This window comes from Sus scrofa, chromosome 10, assembly GCF_000003025.6.
Source record: "Sus scrofa isolate TJ Tabasco breed Duroc chromosome 10, Sscrofa11.1, whole genome shotgun sequence".
Classification (NCBI taxonomy): domain Eukaryota; kingdom Metazoa; phylum Chordata; class Mammalia; order Artiodactyla; family Suidae; genus Sus; species Sus scrofa.
In genome coordinates this window covers 19,131,480-19,152,140 of record NC_010452.4, presented here as the reverse complement: position 1 = coordinate 19,152,140, position 20,661 = coordinate 19,131,480, and the positions used below count along the sequence as shown (strand labels likewise).

The 20,661-nt window shown below is 42.0% G+C and overlaps 2 protein-coding genes across 3 annotated transcripts in view; both read right to left on the bottom strand.

Annotated features, from left to right (window-relative positions):
• The window catches only part of LOC102162044 (saccharopine dehydrogenase-like oxidoreductase), a 35,214-nt gene extending 31,753 nt beyond the window's left edge, over positions 1 to 3,461 (bottom strand). The window contains exon 1 of the mRNA XM_021064265.1: positions 3,428 to 3,461. Within this exon, the coding sequence (XP_020919924.1) occupies positions 3,428 to 3,461 (34 nt within the window). The remainder of the gene's footprint in view (positions 1 to 3,427) is intronic.
• CNST (consortin, connexin sorting protein) overlaps positions 12,479 to 20,661 on the bottom strand; it is a 93,279-nt gene continuing 85,096 nt past the window's right edge. For both annotated transcript variants that reach the window (XM_021064469.1, XM_021064470.1), the window contains 2 exons: positions 17,959 to 18,094; positions 12,479 to 15,411 (listed from right to left, as the gene is read on the bottom strand). In XM_021064469.1, the coding sequence (XP_020920128.1) occupies positions 15,206 to 15,411; positions 17,959 to 18,094 (342 nt within the window). In that variant the 3' untranslated portion in view covers positions 12,479 to 15,205. The remainder of the gene's footprint in view (positions 15,412 to 17,958; positions 18,095 to 20,661) is intronic.

The following is a 20,661-nucleotide window of genomic DNA, read 5'->3' as shown; positions in this document are numbered from 1 at the left end:
AGGTGGGAGGGACAAGATGGGAGAGAGGAGGGGCTGCTTTGGGAAATGGAGCTGGTGCCTACATCCTAGGAAAGAGAGGAGTCCCTCAACCCCAGAGGGACTGTCATGGTTATTAATAAACCTCCACTGGGAAGGCAGAGAGCAGGTTACAAAGACAAAACCAGCCAGGTTCCCAGACCTCAAGAAACTTCTAACTTAGCTGAGGAGACACATAAACACAAAGAAGAGTGCAAGGAAGCTGCACCAGGTCCATATGGGCATCTCTTTATTGAATGGTTTATTCATTCAATCAACATGATTTGAAACATTCCAGGCTCCATGCTGGGGCATAGACAGTCTCAGGGGTATACACTCCAGAAGTTCTATATATCCGTGTTGTGGTGGGCTCACTGGATCTCATTACAAAATTGCCTTGCAAAGCTCTCCAGTAAGTCCACTTCATTTATTTATTTAAGTACTTATTTCCTTTTTAGGGCCACACCTGCAGCATATGGAAGTTCCCAGGCTAGGGGTCAAATCAGAGCTGCAGCTGCCAGCCTACACCATAGCCACAGCAACGCCAGATCCAAGCCACATCTGTGACCTACACTGCAGCTCACAGCATTGCCAGATCCTTAACCCACTGAGCAAGGCCAGGGATCGAACTTAACCCGCCAAGCCACAATGGAAACACCAACAGCTTCGTAGATTGAGTGAAATCTATGTCCAAATTCTTTTTTTTTTTTTTTTTTTTTTTTTGGTCATTTCTTGGGCCGCTCCCACGGCATATGGAGGTTCCCAGGCTAGGGGTCTCATTGGAGCTGTAGCAGCCAGCCTACACCACAGCCGCAGCAACGCGGGATCCGAGCCGCATCTGCGACCTACACCACAGCTCACAGCAACGCCAGATCGTTAACCCACTGAGCAAGGGCAGGGATAGAACCCGCAACGTCATGGTTCCTAGTCGGATTCGTTGACCACTGCGCCACGACGGGAACTCCTATGTCCAAATTCTGAAGGCAGCTCTCAAGTGTGCAACAACCAGCACAGAGCAGAGAACTGGCACAGTTCTCTGAAGGATGGGTTCCCTGGGAAGCAGACTCCAAAGTGGAGTTTAGTGCACAGGGTGTTTGTAAAGGAGCATCCTCAAGTTCAGTGACTCTGGGAGAGAGGGGACCAAAGCAGGAGTGGGAAGAGGGCGAAGTGGACCTGAGCATAGGCTCAAGGACAGCCTTGGTCAACCCACAGGGATCTCTGGATCTAGAATGCCCTTCAGAGTCGTCCTTGGGACTGAGGTGAGCAGGTCCTCAAACCCTGGCTTTGACCCATTGCTCAGTGTGAGGCACTGGAGGGGTGTGATGTTGGAGAGGCATCTCAGAAGCTGAAGCAGTTCCTGAGGCTACAACCAAAAGAGCAGTCTCTCAGTCAAGGTCAAGGCCTAGTCTTTGGAATCTCTTATTTGAGGAAAAACAATGTGAGCTTGCCATGGAGTTTATATAGGAAATGAACTCACAGAACTACCCTGAGCAACTATCTCTCAGAACCTTTGTAGCCCAGCTGGAATGCAGCTAGGTCACCAGGTAATTTCACCACAGTCTGTGTCTGGAGCAGCCGAGGCAACAAATATTTCCTCGAAGGAGGTTCTAGCAGCACACCACTGTGTTTACCAACCAATCCCAGTTTTATAAAGTAAATTTGTAATTAATGTATTTAAGGCATATCAGTAGCATATGGACTCATATATCACTATATGGGTTTTGGTTTTTGTTTTGGTCTTTTTGCCATTTTTTGGGCCGCTCCCACAGCATATGGAGGTTCCCAGGCTAGGGGTCTAATTGGAGCTGTAGCCACCAGCCTAGGCCAGCGCCACAGCAACACCAGAACCGAGCCATGTCTGCGACCAACACCACAGCTCACGGCAACACTGGATCCTTCAGCCACTGAGAAAGGCCAGGGATCAAACCCACAACCTCATGGTTCCTAGTCAGATTCGTTAACCACTGAGCCACGACGGGAACCCCTGACTCTAGGTTTTTGATGACTGTCCATTAACCAGTGTTTTTTCACAGATGCAGATCTCTGCCTGGACAGGGTCCTAGAAGCCAAAGCACCTGTAAGACTTATTTTCTTAGAATAAACTTTTTAGGAGTTCCTGTCATGGCTCAGCAGTAATGAAGCTGACTAGTATCCATGAGGACACGGGTTTGAGACCTGGCCTTGCTCAGTGGGTTAAGGATCCAGTGTTGCCATGAGCTTCGGTGTGGGTGGAAGGCGTGGCTTAGAACCTGAGGTGCTGTGGCTGTGGTGCAGACCAGCGGCTACAGCCGATGCAGCACTAAAAAGCAAGAAACAAACAAACAAAAAAACTCCATTTGTGCAAGAGTAAATGACTTGGGGTTTCTTTAATAAGATACTTGTATTTCAAAGGGCAATAAATTCCACCTACGGAATGGATTGGGAAAACTTTTATTTACCTGCATGTCAAGAGTCCTGGGAACATTTGAGTTAAAGAGCTATGTTTTTGATCTATTCCTGCGATGTGTCAGAATCTTATCAACCAGTGACTGGCGGGGGGGGGGGGGACCTTCCTTTAATCTAGTTTTATGGGAGCAAAAGGGAACGTGAAAGACAGTGTTCCTGCAGAAATAGGATTGGAGCCAAAGCAAACACTCCCAAACAGAATCAATCCAAAGAGCCACAAGGAGAAAATGAGGGGAATTCGAGAGCTGAGCATATCCAGAGTGGGACCACGCTGAGGAGGCAAAGCCCAGAGAATGGGGTGCCTTCTGATACAGTGAGCTTGAAGCCACATCTGCAGGCCAGGAGGGGTGGTTCCCACCCTGACTCTCTCTTCCACTCTGCACTTTGTTTTCACACCACAAATAGGGATATTTTTAAAAAAGGAAAAAATCCTATTAAATTTAAATCCCCAAAATTGCCCTACCTTGCCCTGCCCTCCCTCTGTTTGCTCTTCCCCTTTCTTTCCTCTACAGTAACAAAGACCTGGAGGCCCAGCCTTCTGCACAGATTGGAGGATGCAGTCTGCACATCTGGAGAATGAAGCAAATAATTCCTGCCGGCTTCGATGAAAAGACCTTTCTTTCTTTCTCCACAGCCTTGATTGATAGATAGGAGTAGGAAGCTTGGCTCTGATTGGAAGGAGAATTGGTGGGGTGGGGGGAAGGTACAAGCCCTGATTGGAGGACAGGAGAGGAGATCCTGGCTCTGATTGGTAGAGGCACATGCCCCTTTTAAGGCCTTGAGTTGTGGAGAGGAGAGGTGAGTCAGGCTCTGACTGGCTGGGAGTTCTCAGGGTGCACGCCAGGTTCACCTCTGAGCCTCTGAGTGAGAACTCTCATTGCCTTTTCCACACCTCTGTTCCACAGTTCCCCATTCCTCCAGCATGGGATCCACCTAGGAAACTGTATGGGTGCCAGTCCCTCCTTACCCAAGAGGGGCACTGCCAAACCTTTGCTTGCCATTGTGTCAGCCTCTCCCGGGTAGGTTAATGTAAGGAAGGCTGGCTCCAGGCCACCAGCACTTTTATCAAGGAAGGGTGAGAGCCCCCATTGATCAGCTATAGCCACCAGAGGCAACTCAGTGATGCAAGAAAGATGACGTGCATTAAAATTTGCATGTCAATAATTCTGCTTGAGAAGTCCCCCTGTGCTGCAGTGGGTTAATGATCCAGCTTGTCTTTCTGGAGGTGCCCTTACCAGGCACAATGGGTTAAGAATCCAGTGCTGCAGCTGGGTGTAGGTCGCAGCTCCGGCTCAGATTTGATCACTGGCAGGGGAACATCCATATCCACAGGGGTGGCGAAAGAGAGGAAGAAAGAAAGAAAATCTTGCAACTTACTAGAAAACATGAAAAATTATGCACATCATTTCCTCGTCACCATTCGTAGATGTAGAAACATTACCGAAGAAGACAAAAGACTTTCTCATCAATGCCTGACTTCCCACTGGTTTGACTAACTTTTGGGACATGCACTAATTATTATTGAAGACAGGATCTGTGCCCTTTCCTGCCCCAGTTCCCAGCCTCTTTTCCAGAAGGCCATGTGTTTTCAAGGGGACTTCAGGCTCGGATTGGTGTACCCACGGAATATTCCTCCTTGTAATTACATGAGTGAGGCAAGAGCTGAAGTCCCAGAAAAGCATCCAGGAATTGAGGACTGGGTTTTCTCTCCCATTGTGGTTTTTCTTTCTTTTTTCTTTTTTCTCCCTATGCCCACACCCGCAGCATATGGCGGTTCCCAGGCTAGGGGTCTCATTGGAGCTGTAGCCCATGGCCTACACCACAGCCAGCAACGCAGGATCTGAACCACATCTGCAACCTACACCACAGCTCATGGCAATGCTGGATCTTAACCCACTGAGCGAGGCCAGGGATCAAACCCAAAACCTCATGGTTCCTAGTTGGATTCGTTAACTACTGAGCCATGATGGGAACTCCTCCCACTGAGGTCTTCTGAGGCTTCTCCCTTGTCCCAATTTATCCTTATGGGAATAAGAAGTGTTTTCCTTTTCATTTTTACCCTAGTATTCTACAGAAGCACTAACAAGTCCTATTGAAAATAATGTAGGGGAAAAAATACCATTAGAAATGGGAGCTAGAATATTTAAGATGGGAAGGGCAAGGGAGGGTCCTAACCCCTAAGCAACCCCAGAAATAATGGGGTGGCTGACTGCATTTTCCACCTTGTAGCTAAGACAACACTCAGCATGCGAGGTCACAGAAAGGTTGCTGGGGAAGCTTCCCCAGGAGCATTGCCTCTGGGCCTGGGGGACTCTGCAGAGGGGAACCACCTGCACTGGGCAAAGGTCTGTTGGCTGCATGAACACCTTCTATACAAAAGCTTTTCAGACAGTTACCTCCCATCACTTCCCGACCCTGGCCACTTTCAGGCCTGCATTTGGGGGTGTTTGTTCTCTTATCATTTCAATGTTTTCCATATGCCTTCATTATTAAATTTTAGTTTTATTTTTGGCTGCCCCACAGCATATGGAGCTCCCAAGCCAGGGATCAGATCCAGTCCACAGGTAGGATCTAACCCACAGCTGTGGCAATGCCTGATCCTTAACCCACTGTGTGGGGTGGGAAGGAACCTGTGTCCCAGTGCTCCCTAGATGCTGCCACAGCTGGAGCTCCCCTTTATTATTATTTAAATGATTAATTCCTTAATGTTTAATGCCTAGCAAGACTGAGTAGTAGCTAGCTAAGTGGTGTGGGGCTGTGATGCGGGGGGTAGGGGGAACTTATACATACACACTCCAAATGTATGATTTCTAAAATTTTGTTATCTTTTGTTTCTCTGTATCCTTATTTGCTAAATCCAGGCTGCTTTGCAAAAACATAGCTCTTTAACTCAAATGTTCCCAGGACTCTTGACATGCAGGTAAATAAAAGTTTTCCCAATCCATTCCGTAGGTGGAATTTATTGCCCTTTGAAATACAAGTATCTTATTAAAGAAACCCCAAGTCATATACTCTTGCACAAATGGAGTTTTTTTGTTTGTTTGTTTTTTGCTTTTTAGTGCTTTTGTTTCTCTGTATCCTTATTTGCTAAATCCAGGCTGCTTTGCAAGCACAGCCTGTACTGCATCCAATATTAGAATCTGCAGTGGCCAGGGGAGCTCTGGGGAGGGTGCCTCCCAGGACACACAGATGCTCACTCCGCACAAGGAGCACACAGCCTGTGGCTCTGCAGGGACCCGCCTCGCCCGCTCCCCCACCCTCCCCTTCCTGTCCTTTTGCCAATTTATCAATCTGCGCAGAAGGGAAGGGACCAGATGGATTGGGGCTACCGCTAATACTAATGTACTTCTATTTATGAGTAATCATTTTAAACAGAAAATGGAGATTGCTGTCTGAAGAGAAGGTCAGACAATCAGGAGAAACTGGTTTCACTGAGTGAAAACAAAAAGGCAGAGGGGCTCACAGTTGCTGGTGAAAAGCAGTCTTCCAAAGCTAAGCCTATGAATACACCGAACGGAAATGCCATCTTTTTTCATGAGAGGAAGAAATGAATAATTGAGTTTTGGCTAGGTATAGCCAGCAATTACGTATCTGGAACAAAGGCTGAATAAAAACAGGATGACCTAAGAGCTAAAACAAAGTGGGTACTAGAGGCTGTCTCTTATATTGCTGTTATTAGCTGGTGACATCTGGATACCAGGCTAAAACACAATTCTGTGAATTTGGATCATCAAATGTCATGGTCACTTTAGGACAAACATCACACAGAACCACATTTGCAAGGTTTTTCACTTCAGGTAAAGTACTGAATTAATTTTTGGCATTACATTCTTTTTTTATTACTCAATGAATTTATTACATTTATAGTTGTGTTTTTGGCGTTACATTCTAAGCTCTGATTGAATTCTCTCTCTCCTTCTCTTTCTTTTGGCTGCACCTGTGGAAATTTCCAAATCACAGGAGTAAACCTGAGCCACAGCAGTGACAATGCTGAGTTCTTAACTGCTAGGCCACCAGGGAACTCCCTTAAATTTTCATTTTTGTGTTTTGAGTACCATACATGCCAACAACTTCTGGCCACCTTCTGCCCCTCTGCAGGCACTTGATCTCATAGCTGTGCTGATGCTCTATCTTCTGTTTACACACCCAATGTATTGGAAATACCTAGGAAAACCAGAAAGGGGTGCTGAAGGCTGTACCCCAGAGCTCCTTGCGTCTCATCCTCTGCTCTTCTCACCCTGATGAGCCTCTCCCTCTTGTCCTCAGTATCTGCACTATGCTGTGGCACTGTCAGGATTGGCAGATTGAGCAAACAAAAATAAAGGATGCCTGGAGTTCCTGTTATGGCTCAGTGGGGCACGAATGCAACTAGTATCCATGAGGATTTGGATTCGATCCCTGTCTCCACTCAGTAGGCTAAGGATCTGGCATTGCTGTGAGTTGTGGTGTAGGCTGGCAGCTGCATGTAGCTCCAATTTGACCTCTAGCCCGGAAAATTCCATATGCTCGGGGTGCAGCCCTATAAAGAGACAGGAAGAAAAGAAAAAAAAAAGCCACTGTAGGCTGTCGTCATTCTCATCTGCTCCCTAAGTGCATATCTCCTTCCTGACCTTTGATCTAAGGCAATTAAGAAAAGCAATACAATCACAAAACCTCCCTTTTGATCAATGCCTTCTGGCCAGAGGGAGATCAGGTTGTCCTTACAGAATATCTAAATAGATTGGGTTTAAAATCTGGACTGCTGCATCAAGTAGGAAAAAAAGCACAGTGTTTCAATCAACACTGCAACATTTCTGAAGGAGCCAGGATGTCCAGAATCTGTGAACTAAATTAGGGCTGAAATCAACGCATTTTGAACTAGTGACTTTATAAGTAGCTAGTTGTGTAGTTAGGTCTTAACCAAATGAGGGGTCATCAAACATTCTTGCCTATTTTGTCCAATTAAGAAACAACAGCAAGGGAGTTCCTGTTGTGGCTCAGTGGGTTATGAGCCCAACTAGTATCCATGAGAATGTGGGTTCAATCCCTAGCCTCCCTCAGTGAGTTAAGGATATGGTGTTGCCATGAGCTGTGGTGTAGGTAGGAGATGAAGCTCAGATCTGGTGTTGCTGTGGTGTAAGTCAGCAGCTGTAGCTCCAACTCGACCACTAGCCTGGGAACTTATGCTTTGGGTGTGAATAAAGTTGTTTTTGTTTTTTATTTATATATTTTTAGGGCCGCACCCATGGCATATACAGGTTCCCAGGCTAGGGGTCAAATCAGAGCTGCAGCTGCTGGCCTACACCACAGCCACAGCTATGCCAGATCTGAGCCACATCTGTGACCTACACTACAGCTCATGGCAATGCGGGATCCTTAACCCACTGAGCAGGCCAGGGATTGAACCTGCGTCCTCTTGGTTACTAGTCAGAGTTGTTTCCACTGAGCCATGATGGGAAGTACTGGAATAAAGTATTCTTATAGCAAAGATTCCCTTGCCCCTCCAAATACCCTACACTGTCATAAAGCTACAAACTGAACTTATTTTTTAATAACAATTTTATTAAGGTGTAATTTATATACATAACTGCATCACTGTGAAGTGTACAATGCATTTTGAAAGATAAACTTACCCATGAAATTATGACCATAGTCAAGTTACGTAGCTTTTCTATCAATTTCAGAAGTTGCCCTGTGACCTTTGCCGTCCACCCTCCCACCATCCTTTGTTCCCCAAGGAACCACTGGTCTGTTTCTGTCACTATGGATTAGTCTGCATTGTCTAAAATTGTATATAAATAGAGTTCCCTGGTGGCTCAGTGGGTTAAGGATCCTGTTGTCAGTGGCTCGGGCTGCTGCTATGGTGCAGGTTCAATCCCTGGCCCCAGAACTTCTGCATGCCACAGGCATGGCCCTCCCCTCCCCCCCAAAAAATATATATGTAATATAAATGGAAACACAATATATATTCTTTCATTCCTGGGTTCTTTCACTCAGAATAGTTGTTTTGAGATTCATTCATGTTAGTTTGTGCATGCATAGTTTGTTCTTTTTTAATGATGAATAATACTCTATTGTTAATCAGTGATGAACTCTGTAGTGTTTCCATCTTGTGGCTGTTATATACAGAGCTACTATGAATATTTGTGTAAAGTTTTTGTGTGGACATACCTCTCTCTTTCTTAGGTAAGAACTAGGTGTGAATTGTTGGGTCATGTAGGGATGTCTACGGAACTTTGTAAGACACTGCCAAGCTGTTTCTTATACAGATTTAATACAATCCCTATCAAATTTCCCATGACATTTTTCACAGAACTGGAACAAATAATCCTAAAATCCTAAAATGCATATGGAACCATCGAAGATCCAGAATTGCCAAAGCCATCCTGAGGAAAAAGGACAAAGCAGGAAGCATAATTATCCCAGACTTTAGACAATACTGCAAAGCATCACACTGTTTTGATTACTGAAGCTTTGCAGTATGTTTTGAAATTGGGAAATGTGAGTACTCCAATTTTGTCTGTCTTTATTCAAGATTTTGGCTATTTGTGTCCCCTTGCAATACCATATAAATTTGTTAATTGGCTTTTTCATTTGTGTAAAAAAAAAAAAGCGTCTTGAAATTTCAATAAGGATTGCATTAAATCTGTAGATCTTTCAGGTATTATTGACAACAACGTTGTCTTTCTATCTATAAATGCAAGGTTCCTTTCCATTTGTTTAGACATTCTTTAATTTCTTTTATCAGTGTTTGTAGTTTTCCGTATACAAGGCTTCTCCTTGGTTAAACTTATTCCTAGGTATTTTATTCTTTCAGAATCTACTGCAAATGAAATTGCTATCTTAATTTTCTTTCTATAATGTTAATTGCTGGTACACAGAAACACAACGGATTTTTATGGGTTGCTCTTACATGCTGCTACTTTGCTGGTGTAACCTTTTTTTGGTCTAATTGTTCTGGCTAGAACTCCCAGTACTACGTTGAGTAAGTGGTGTGAGCATAGTCTTGTCCCTGATCTTGGTGGGAAAGGTTAGTCTTTCACCATATTAGCTGTGGATTTTTCACCAATGCCCTTTAACATGCTGAGGAAGTTCCCCTCTGTTCCTAGTTTATTGAGTTTTTATCATTAAAGAATGTTGGATTTTGCCAAATTTTTTATCTGCATCAGTTGGGATAATCATGTAGTTCCCCCCCCCTTATTCTATTACTGTGATGTATTACATTGATTTTACATTGTCCTCATGGATACCAGTCAGATTCGCTTCTGCTGAGCCACGATGGAAGCTCCACATTGATTTTCTTAGGCTGAACCACCTCTGCATTCTTGGGGTGGTGTCAGTCTTTTAGACTTTAATCATTCTAGCAGGTTTGTGATGGTACCTCATAGTTCTGTCTGCTTCTCAATGACTAATGATATTCAGCATTTTTTCATGTGCCCATTAGCCATCTGTATGCATATTTTTGAAAGGGGTGTTCAAAGTTTTTAAATGGGTTGTCATAATATTAAGTTGCATGATATCCTTACGTATTCTGAATACAAGGCTTTTACTAGATAAAAGTATTGTGAATCTCCCACTGGAATCTTCAGATTGCTTTTTCATTTTCCTAACAATGTTCAAAGAGCACATGTTTTTATCATTGTTTTTCTGGCCATTCCTGTGGCATGTGGAAGTTCCCTGCCAGGGATCAAACCTGAAACACAGTTGCAACTTACTCCACAGCTGTGGCAATGCAGGATCCTTAACCCACTGCACAGCACAGCAACCTCCAACCATGGGTTTTTTAAGTCCAGCTCATCAGCCTTTTCTTTTATGGTTTGAGTATTTTGTGTTCTAAGAAATCTTTGCTTATTCAAACTGCAAAAATTTTCTCCTATCTTGTTTCTCAAGTTTTACAGTTTTGGCTTTTATGTTTAGATCCATTAATTTCAAGTTAATTTTTTGTGTTGTGTGAGGCAAAGGTCTAAGTTAATTTTATTTCCCAGTGGGATACAGAGTTGTCCCAGCATTATTTGCTCAAGACTTTTTCCCCTTTGAACTGCCCTGGCACCTTTGTAGATCACGTGAACACATGCACATGGATTTCCTTTTGCCACACCACAGTTTGATTATGGCAGCCTTCAGTCTTGAAATCAAGAAGTACAAGTCCTCCAGTTTTGTTCTAATAAGTTCAATAGCTATCTTCTAGGTCACATGCATCTCCAAACATTTTTAAATCAGCTTGTCGGAGTTCCCATTGTGGCTCAGTGGTAATGAACCTGACTAGGATCCATGAGACTTGGGTACGATCCCCTCCCATCAGTAGGTTAAGGATCCTGTGTTGCTGTGAGCTGTGTGTAGGCCAGTAGCTGCGGCTCCAACTGGATCCCTAGCCTGGGAACTTCCAATCTGCTGTGGGTGTGGCCCTAAAAAGCAAAAATAAATAAAATTTTAAAAATAAAATCAGCCTGTCAATTTCTAAAGTTGCTGGAATTCTGATTAGGATGTGTCAGGTCTGCAGATCAGTATTGTTTTCATAAAATGAATTAGCAAGTATTTTCTCCTTTTGAAAGAGTGTTTTGTTGGGTGGGTATTATTTCTTACATGATTGCTAGAATTTACTGGAGAAGCCTCTGGAGTTTTGTGAGGTTGTCAATGGTGCTATTCAGACCTTCAATTTTGAAGAAGACTCTTGCTAAGGAGCTTTCTACTCCTGGGAAGCTCCCTAGCTATTAATGCCACAAACACTAACTAGAAGCAAAAAGTAGTAGTTACTAGAATTGTGGCTGGAAGAAAGGATTCCTATCTATCAAGATGCTATGCAGGTGGCCTAGACAGAATCTGACTCCTAATAATGCATGACACAGGTAGGAAGGAATGAGCTCAAGTTTCCACCCTCAGGAGTAGTATTATCCTCGATTTCTTCCTTTTTTCCCCTTTCACAAATATGTTTACCTTAGGAGATGTTCACTTCTTTAAGCTGGTACTGTTTCTTGTCTTGAGAGCCCCAGGACCCAGCTCAGTGCTAGACACACTTGCAGGTGTTTCAGTGTTGCCAAGGAACACTGTGGCTTTTGGTTCTGTACTGTCCCTCAGAGCAACAGATAAGAACTTGCGATTACGAGTTACTCTTCTTAGGACCAGGAAGAAGAGATGCCCAGTAGCCTACACCAAGAGAGATTTAAATGACACTAGAATTCCTTAAAGAGAATTTAATTTAATTCAGTATGGCTTTTTGAGGGTTAGTATATGAGGCTCACTAAATATTTATCTCCGAGGTTGTTAAAAGAGCAGATGGCATTAGAATTTGTGCTATAAACCCTAGATCACTTCTATTCAAGTTGGAAGCAACATGGTCAAAGGGAAAGTATGGATTTGGGAGTTAAAATAAGATCTGATTTAAGGAATGTGTATTTACTGAGCTAAACATCAAATGAGTAAATGAGGAACACTATCTACACATCACAATTAAGTATATAAGGGTGAATTAATGTTAACTGGGCCCACAGAAATGAATAGAGTTATACAGGTCACATTAGTGGGAGCACAAAAATTCAGTCTCTTTCTGGATTGGCATTAAATGCCACAAAGTTGGCTTCAGTTAGATTAAGAGGTAAGATTTCTTTGTTCTTTTCCATCACCCCTCTTTTATTTCTCCATTCCACCCCCTTTCCACCCTCTCCTTCCCCTCCCATCCTTTATCCCCCTGCCACTCTAGCAAGACCCAATTCATATCTGTCCCTTCAGAATAAGGCCTACCTTCAGATTTCAAATCCTCTTACTATAATACCCAAATCACAGCTCAATAAAGTAAACCTTCCAGAGGGATTTGATTTATAAATCTAAAGGAATGAGTTTTTAGTGTGAATGTCAGTGGCTGTTTCAGGCAGATGGGGAGGTGTTTTAGTAGCACAGGGGCCTTTCCCGAGGAACCTGTTAGATGACCCCAAATAGAGGGCCACCTACTTGTGCAGCCAGACCAATTTCTGAAATGATTTCACTTTCAGTTTAGAGCATTTTTTCTCAGGACCCGAGGAGTTCAAATAAGCTCTCTGAGACGTTTTGTTGGTGTAGATTTTAAATTACAAGCTTGATCTGTTACCCTCAAATACAGTTCTTAAGGAAGATTAGTTACAAATAGTTGTTAGTTCTTTCAAAGGACAGAAAAAAATTACATTATTGTAAAACTGGATGAACTTTTTTTATGTGAGAGACAACAATTCTCTCATCACCAGATGGACTTACTCCAATTCATGCAATAAATGACCATTAAAGTTGCCCTAATTTTTCTAGTTGAGATTTCATGCCTATTTTAAATCAAGACATCACTATGCTCCTGAGCTCACCTCACCCTCCCTGGGAAGCAGTTGAGGACACACGTGGTTTTCTCCTGAGACTCCACTGGACCCCCAGAGCACCAAAATGCAATCTCAGTTCTTTCATGTCAGTGTGAAGGCTCCCAGGAAGTCTTCAGTTTCAGAAGTAATGGCCGTGGTGGCCAATAAGCAAGTATGACACTAGAGATTACTTAGGACTTTGGTAGTGACCTAAAAAGAGGTGAACAGGAGGATTTATCTTGACATAAAACTGGCAGAAATCGGCATCACCAAATTTCTTTAGCTAGAAATCAAGAGGGTAAAACAGAAGAGGTTTGTCTATGTTGGGGACGCCCCTCATAGAAGACTTTATGAATGTCTTTTACGGAACCACATCAGATAGTACCATCAACATTTTACATATTTTACATACAATTTGAATACAAATTCTTAAAATTTATAATAGAACATTAAAATAATCTTCTAATAAAATCAGCCTTAAGTATAAGGAATCTAGATTTCAGTATCTTGTACACGTCTAAATAAATATCTTTGATCTATAATCCTTGAAAATATTATAGTTTATGGTGACATGATAGAGATAAGTCAAAGAGTATTATGAATAAAAATAAACCATCAATTTAAAAATAAACAAGCCTAAACACACACTGAGCTGCAATTATAGAAAATCAAAATGCTAAGTACACAGTAATTAAGTAGCTAGCACTGGAAAAATCAAATACATGCTCAATGACACATTTTCAACTTATACAAAAAGCCCTTTAAAAATCATAAGTCTAAATAAATAAGCAGAAACACAAAGGGAGGTACTGTACCAGCCAGTAACAACTAGAAAGTAAATTCTCTCTTTTTCTTTCAAATGATCCTAACAGAAAAGCATGAAATAATGATCACTGCTAAAAACCTGTAATTCATTTGTTTTGTTTCTTTTAGAATGATGCCAATGATATAAAAAGCAAAAGCTATGCTTCCTAATTGTTAGACTACTGTACCTTAGAAAAGGAAATGCCACCTAATTGAGATTTAAATAAAAATCAGACGTTTGTCTATTTATGATTGAATTTTCGCCTAACGACTCCATAATAGGTCTAAATCAAGCCCATTATATGAATGCACATTCAAGTATCTGAATGTATGATCTATTAATACTGAATTACATATGATTTAATTTCATTTTCCAAAGTATTCATTTATTTTACATAAGACCAGAATTAAAACATCTAGAATAGGAACTAATATCTTATTTATCTTTGTATTCTGGTTCTTAACATAATAGGTGCTCAATAAGAGTTTAATGAACTGAGTTGAGTCCAGCACTCATTATATCAGGAAGCACTGAATCCATGATGAAACTTGGTTGCCTGAGACTCAGAGGGAGCGCTTTAATTTTACCTCTAGGCCTGTGATTAATTTCTGGCTAGTGAATCATATTAATTGGCATAGATCTGACACAGTTCCTCAACTGGGGGCCAAGATTTCTACAATTCATCTATTCCACAATTATGCCTTCTTGAAAGATTTGTACCTGCACATCTAGAGTCATGTTAAAAGAATAATCTTGGAGTTCCTGTCCTGGTGCAGCGGAAACGAATCTGACTAGCAACCATGAGGTTGTGGGTTCGATCCCTGGCCTCGCTCAGTGGGTTAAGGATCTGGTGTTGCCATGAGCTATGGTGTAGGTCACATACGCAGCTTGCTGTGGCTGTGGCTGTGGCTGTGGCATAGGCCAGCAGCTGTAGCTCTGATTAGATCCCTGGCCTGGGCACCTCTATATGCCGTGGGTGCAGCCCTAAAAACCAAAAAAAAAAAAAAAAGGAAAGAAAAGAATAATCTTTGTTATTCTATGTTGGGTATTTGCTCATGATAAATGTCTAAAAGATCCACGCACGCACGCACACGCGTGCACACAAACACATAACCATTTCACAAATGGAAAACAAATCTGGAAAGAGTGCTCAAAGCCTAAAATACATAGCTCCCAAGGTGAACTAAAAAAAGACACTGAAACCATAAAGTAACCCTTTTTCATGACACACAAATGTACTGCATGATGGCTGGAAGCAATGTCTTTGGACCAACAAATGTAAACCAAAAGTGTCCTTTAACCATTAGCTTTTCAAGGCAGCCACAAATGGTTTGGCTCCAATGCTGCCCTGTTAAATTCTGCTCAGTGTAGCTCAGGACACCAGGAAGCAGCGAGGAGGCGGAGGACATGCTCTCCAAAGAACAGTCCTTCTATCCATGGTGCTCAGATCAGTATCTGCCTCATGAGGTGGACTGTTCTAAGAGTTCCCCTGGATTGCCTCTTAACACTGCTGTTTCTGACGTTCAAGGTTCCTCGCTGGGGAAGGGGGGGAGGTGCATGTTACAGAATTCCTGAAATAAAAGCTGTTTAGAAAGTTTCACTCTTTGATTCTCAATGACGGCATGCCGGTCCCACTTGAACGCTGCTAGGAGAGGTAGATCCAGTGTTTCAATTCTGCCATTCCCTGCAGTAACTTAGTGTAATAGAAGTCCACGTTGTCTGCAAAGTCTACACAAACAGGTGACTCCAAGTCACCAAAAGTGCAGTATAATGCAGTTCCTCCAATGCTAAGGAAAACCGTCGCTATGCACAGCAAGACCAGTAAAATACAGGAACCACTTCCAACTTCATCTGCAAACATAAGAGCAGAGTAAGGTTAAACTGACACAAAATTAAATCCTAGTATCTGCTATCTGCTCACTGATTAAGACAGCTCTGCGTTTCTAATATTAGCTCTGCATGGACAGTCAATGACAGAAAGCTAGTGCACCTAAAGACTGTACAAGGACTTACTAGTTACTACAGAGATACACACCTGTGGAGCTTGTGAGTGCTAAAATTAAAACTAGCTCATTTAGGAGTTCCCGTTGTGGCACAGTGGTTAATGAATCCGACTAGGAACCATGAGGTTGTGGGTTCGATCCCTGGCCTTGCTCAATGGGTTAAGGATCTGGCGTTGCCGTGAGCTGTGGTGTAGGTCGCAGACACGGCTCGGATCTGGCGTTGCTGTGGCTCCGGCATGGACCGGTGGCACCAGCTCCAATTAGACCCCTAGCTTGGGAACCTCCACAAGCTGTGGGTATGGCCCCAAAAAAGACAAATACAGAAAAAAACCAAAAAAACCCAAACAAACAAAAACCCACATGTATATATCAGTGTTTACACACACATGTATGCATACACATATACAGAATGTGATTTCTTTCTTTTTTGGGGGGGCCACACCCATGGCATATGGAAGTTCCCAAGTTAGGGGTTGAATCAGAGTCAGCCACAATGGGAATTCCAGCAGAATGTGTTTTGGAAGGATGTTTTGAAACTTTAATCAATACCTGGAGGGAACGCCCAAGGGAGGGTTGAAGGATTTATACTTTTTTGCTTCTCTACTGAGTTTTAGCATATATTGCTTTTATGATTAAAAAAAAAACACACACACACACAAATTCTAGAACTCAACATAAGCCAAAGAGAATTTACTTGCAAGATTTTACTGTAATATGAGAATATATTCTCCCTGTAAAAATTTAAACATGAACGTATCTAAGAGTCTAAGGGACTCTCTCACTCCTACCCAATCACACTCCCCTCTCGACCAAGAGGCAAACACTGTTAAATGTGATGTGCAGCCTTCTTTATCAAACACATATGGTTTCAGGATTTTTATAGAGGCAGGATTATCTACATAATCTACATATTTATAGTTTTATAGATTTTAATAGTTAATAGACATTAACAGATTTAATAGTTTATACTTAATGCATGCATATATAATTTTTATACACATGAACAAATATGATCACATCATTCATGTTGTGTTCCTTGGGGGTTTTTATGGTTTTTGTCAGTTCAGTATTTTTACCATCTTTTCTTTTCTTAGCATGATTCTGTCCCACCCCCTTATCTTTGTTAATAGTCTAGTTTGTCTATGTTTTTCTTCATTAGCATATATTTATATACAAATGTTTACAATGTATTTAAAAACATCTATTTTGGTTTTTTCTACATGCACTGAAACTGTTTAGAGCTGTGCTGTCCAACACTGAGAGGCAGAGGTGTTACTGAGCACAAGTAACGTGACTTAGTCCAAGATGAAATGCTACTGAGTGAAGGAGGGATGTCAGTTCCAAATCCAGGCTTCCTCGACTATACAACGATTCAGCAACAATTCTACAAACAAAGAATCGAACACTTTATCTGGATGAGACTACGATAATTATAAGCCATTTGCAGAGGTAAAATGAGGGGGAGGGGAACAGATTATTCATAAGGCTCCTACCACCTTTATAACTATAAAAATTTAGAAACTTCTAATGCTGTCACTTTATGTCATACTAAGAAAGCACATCCACATGTTGACACAGTTGTTTTAACAATGCAGTTGTTTTGTAAACACAAGAAGGATGCTGACAGGTTCCTGGCTATATTTCAAACACTCACCCTGCTTTATGAAGGCCTTAGGTAAATGTAATGACCGTCTGAAATATAGGCTCAGGAAGAAAAAAAAATATCGAACAGTAGCAGTATGTTAAACTGCTCTTGGGAGACACTTTTTTTCTATAGAGTCAAGAAGAAATCACCAAAGAGATAATATTTGTAATCCATATATATTTTCCACATCGATCAAGTAGTAGTAGGAATGGAGTTCTTGCTGTGGTGCGGTGGGTTACAGATCCAGTGTGTGGCAGCACGGGTTCCATCCTTGGTCTGGCGCAGTGGGTTAAAAGGATCTGGTGTTGCAGCAGCTGTGGTATAGGTCACAGCTGCACCTTGGGTTTAAATCCCTGGCCCAAAAACTTCCATATGCTGTGGCTATGGCCAAAAAAAAAGAAGGAAGAGAAGGAGAACGAATTGCCACTGAAAAGACAAAAGTAGCAGACTCATGAAAAAAAAAAAAAAACCCAAACCAGAAAACAGAACATTGAACTAGGAAACTGCAATGAGCCCTGAACACTGAGGACTATTTCTAGGATAAGAGGGGAATGAGATGAAGTTTGAACTTGCAAAATGCTTAGGGATTACCTAAGAACTGACGATAGTTTGATGCTCTGTGTTTCTTTACAGATGATAATGTGACACTCTCCTTACGAATCCTGTTACCAAACATCTTACTGTACATCAATTCATTCTTCCAGCAAACACTGCACATCACTGTGCCAGACGCAGGGCCCAACACTTTACCTTGATCCAAGCTGTCGTCTATTTCTTGAAACCTCACTCTTCGCTTAGATGGTTTCTGCTGCATCTGGGCTGGTTGGTCTCCTACAGTATCATTCCTCTTCTTTAATATTGAGACCAGTCCTTCGGCAGGAACAACCTGTCACAGATGATAAGACCTGTCTGTTATATTATGGTGGACATATCAATGATGTTTTACATGGAATCGTAAGAAGGCTGATTCAGTTCATATTATGGTGGACATATCAATGATGTTTTACATGGAATCGTAAGAAGGCTGATTCAGTTCAACAGGTTTGTTTCTTTGTTTGTTTTTTTGTTTCTAGGGCCACACCTGTGGCCTATGGAAGTTCCCAGGATAGGGGTTGAATCGCAGCTGCAGCTGCCAGCCTACACCACAGCCACAGCAATGCGGGCTCCGAGCAATGTCCACGACCTATATACCACGGCTCATGGCAACGCTGGATCCTTAACCCACTGAGCAAGGCCAGGGATCAAACCTGCATCCTCATGGATACTAGTCAGGTTTGTACTGCTGTGCCACAATGAAAACTCCCAATTTGAATTTCTATTAAGAGTTTATCCAATTCCTATGGAAAAAAAATCAAAAATCTTCAGAATCTAACAGAATAGTAATTTCACTTCTGTTCAGATGACTGCCAAATATACATGTCTAAAACTCTGATTGCTTTTCTAAAGCCCTGAATTGACTCCAGGGCCAGGCAGTGTGACACTATGGACTGGAACTCCGGGCTCCTTTAACCACCCCAATTCATAGTTCCACTTCCCTGTTAAGTCATCGATACAAGGATTCCTTATGGTCCCTCCTTCTTTCACTGTTAGTGCTGGGATTTGCTTTATAACAGAGGCTGATCATTCACTATTGGTTTTTTCATTCATCAGCAATTTTTAAGAAATGAATATGTGAGGCAAAATATTTGTGATATCAACTTTAACATCGAAATGAGTTGTTGTCCTCAGTTCCTCTGAAAAACTATGCATTTACTAAATAATGCTCTAGTGTTCTAAATATTTTAAGGACTTCTCTTCTAGAATATCTCTCAAACCCAGTTTACTAGGGACATATTACCCTGTAGTAGGCAAAGTTTGGTCAGCTATGGCCAGGAGGCAAAAGGCCCACTGCCAAGTTTTGTAAACACAATTTAATTAGAACACAGCTAAACCCACTCATCTACATACTGCGTATGGCAGCTACAATGGCAGAACTGAATAGGTGCAACAAACCATAATGTCTAAAATATTCAATATTTGGCTTTTCATAGAAAAAGAATCTACTTTCTATCATCTCTTTAGTCCCCCACCTCCACCTCTTCCTCTGTTGTCTTCTAGGTTTTCAAATGGGACACTTCTTTTCTGCCTCCACCCAACCTCTTTTTTTTTTTTTTTTTTTTTGTCTTTTTGCCTTTTCTAAGGCCGATCCCTCAGCATATGGAGGTTCCCAGGGTAGGGGTCGAATTGGAGCTGCAGCTGCCAGCCTACACCACAGCCACAGCAACACAGGATCTGAGCTGCATCTGCAACCTATGCCACAGCTCATGGCAACGCCAGATCCTTAACCCACTGAGCAAGGCCAGGGATGGAACCTGCAACCTCCTGTTTCCTAGTCGGATTTGTTAACCACTGCGCCACGGCGGGAACGCCATCCACCCAACCCTTTATTTAAGAACAAAGACGAAAACAGAAACCCTTGCCATTTAGGAGTGAAAAGACTCCAAAGTGAGGGAGAAAGAGAAAACCATCACTTGGTAGAGCCAGGCTGGGAAACAGGGGGCCTTATCAAAGGCCCCCTAAGCAGTAGGTTGATTCACAGAAGCTGACTTGTGAGATGCCCACTTGGACCAGCGGTAGGTGATGACACAACTGGGCATTGTGGGCCTAACACTGTAGCTGTCAGTGACATGCTGCCGTCAGATCACTGTAAGGTGAGGACTGCCTGTCACGTCATTTATCTGATCAGTGGTTTAAAACACTTAACTTTCAGTTCTAGCTGCTCTTCTCTGATAATGAGCTATGCAGAAATATTATAGATTCTATTAGTTCTTTTTATAACTCAAGGCTTTTAGGGACAAATAACTTTTAGGGACAAATAGTCTTCTACTGAACTGGCTTCCCTGAACATGGGTCTATAGAAGCCATTATCTCAAAAAAAAAAAAAAAATCAATACGCCGGCAATTTATTCTTTTTATAGGAAATATGTGTTTCAGATGATGCATTTCTTCTGAGAAAGGTAAAGTACTTTAGTGACAGTAAAATGATAAGTATAAATATGCAAAGGAATAGTCTTTCAAATCTTTCTTTAGAAAGCAACATTAAAGAGCCTCTTCATACAGTGAAGAAAACTGATTTTGTAAGTACCTTGTTGAAACTGGGTATTTCGGCGGGGAAGGAAGTCCTAATAAGTTTTTAAAGAGCAAAAGATGGAAAATTGAAATTAATTTTAGTGAGTATATTACTACTAAAGCTATATCACCGAATTTTTAAGTTTTTAGTAAATGTTAAGAAAGGGGGAATTTTCATAGATTCATTCACTATTTTCTCCATAAAATAAAACAGTGCATTTACCAAGAGTAAATTCACCCATCACATGTGTTTTCAAGTTGCTTTAACTACTTAGAAAAAGCAATGCAAAATATATAAGAACAATTCTGAAGATGAGCCCCAGAGTTGCATTACTGTGAACTCAT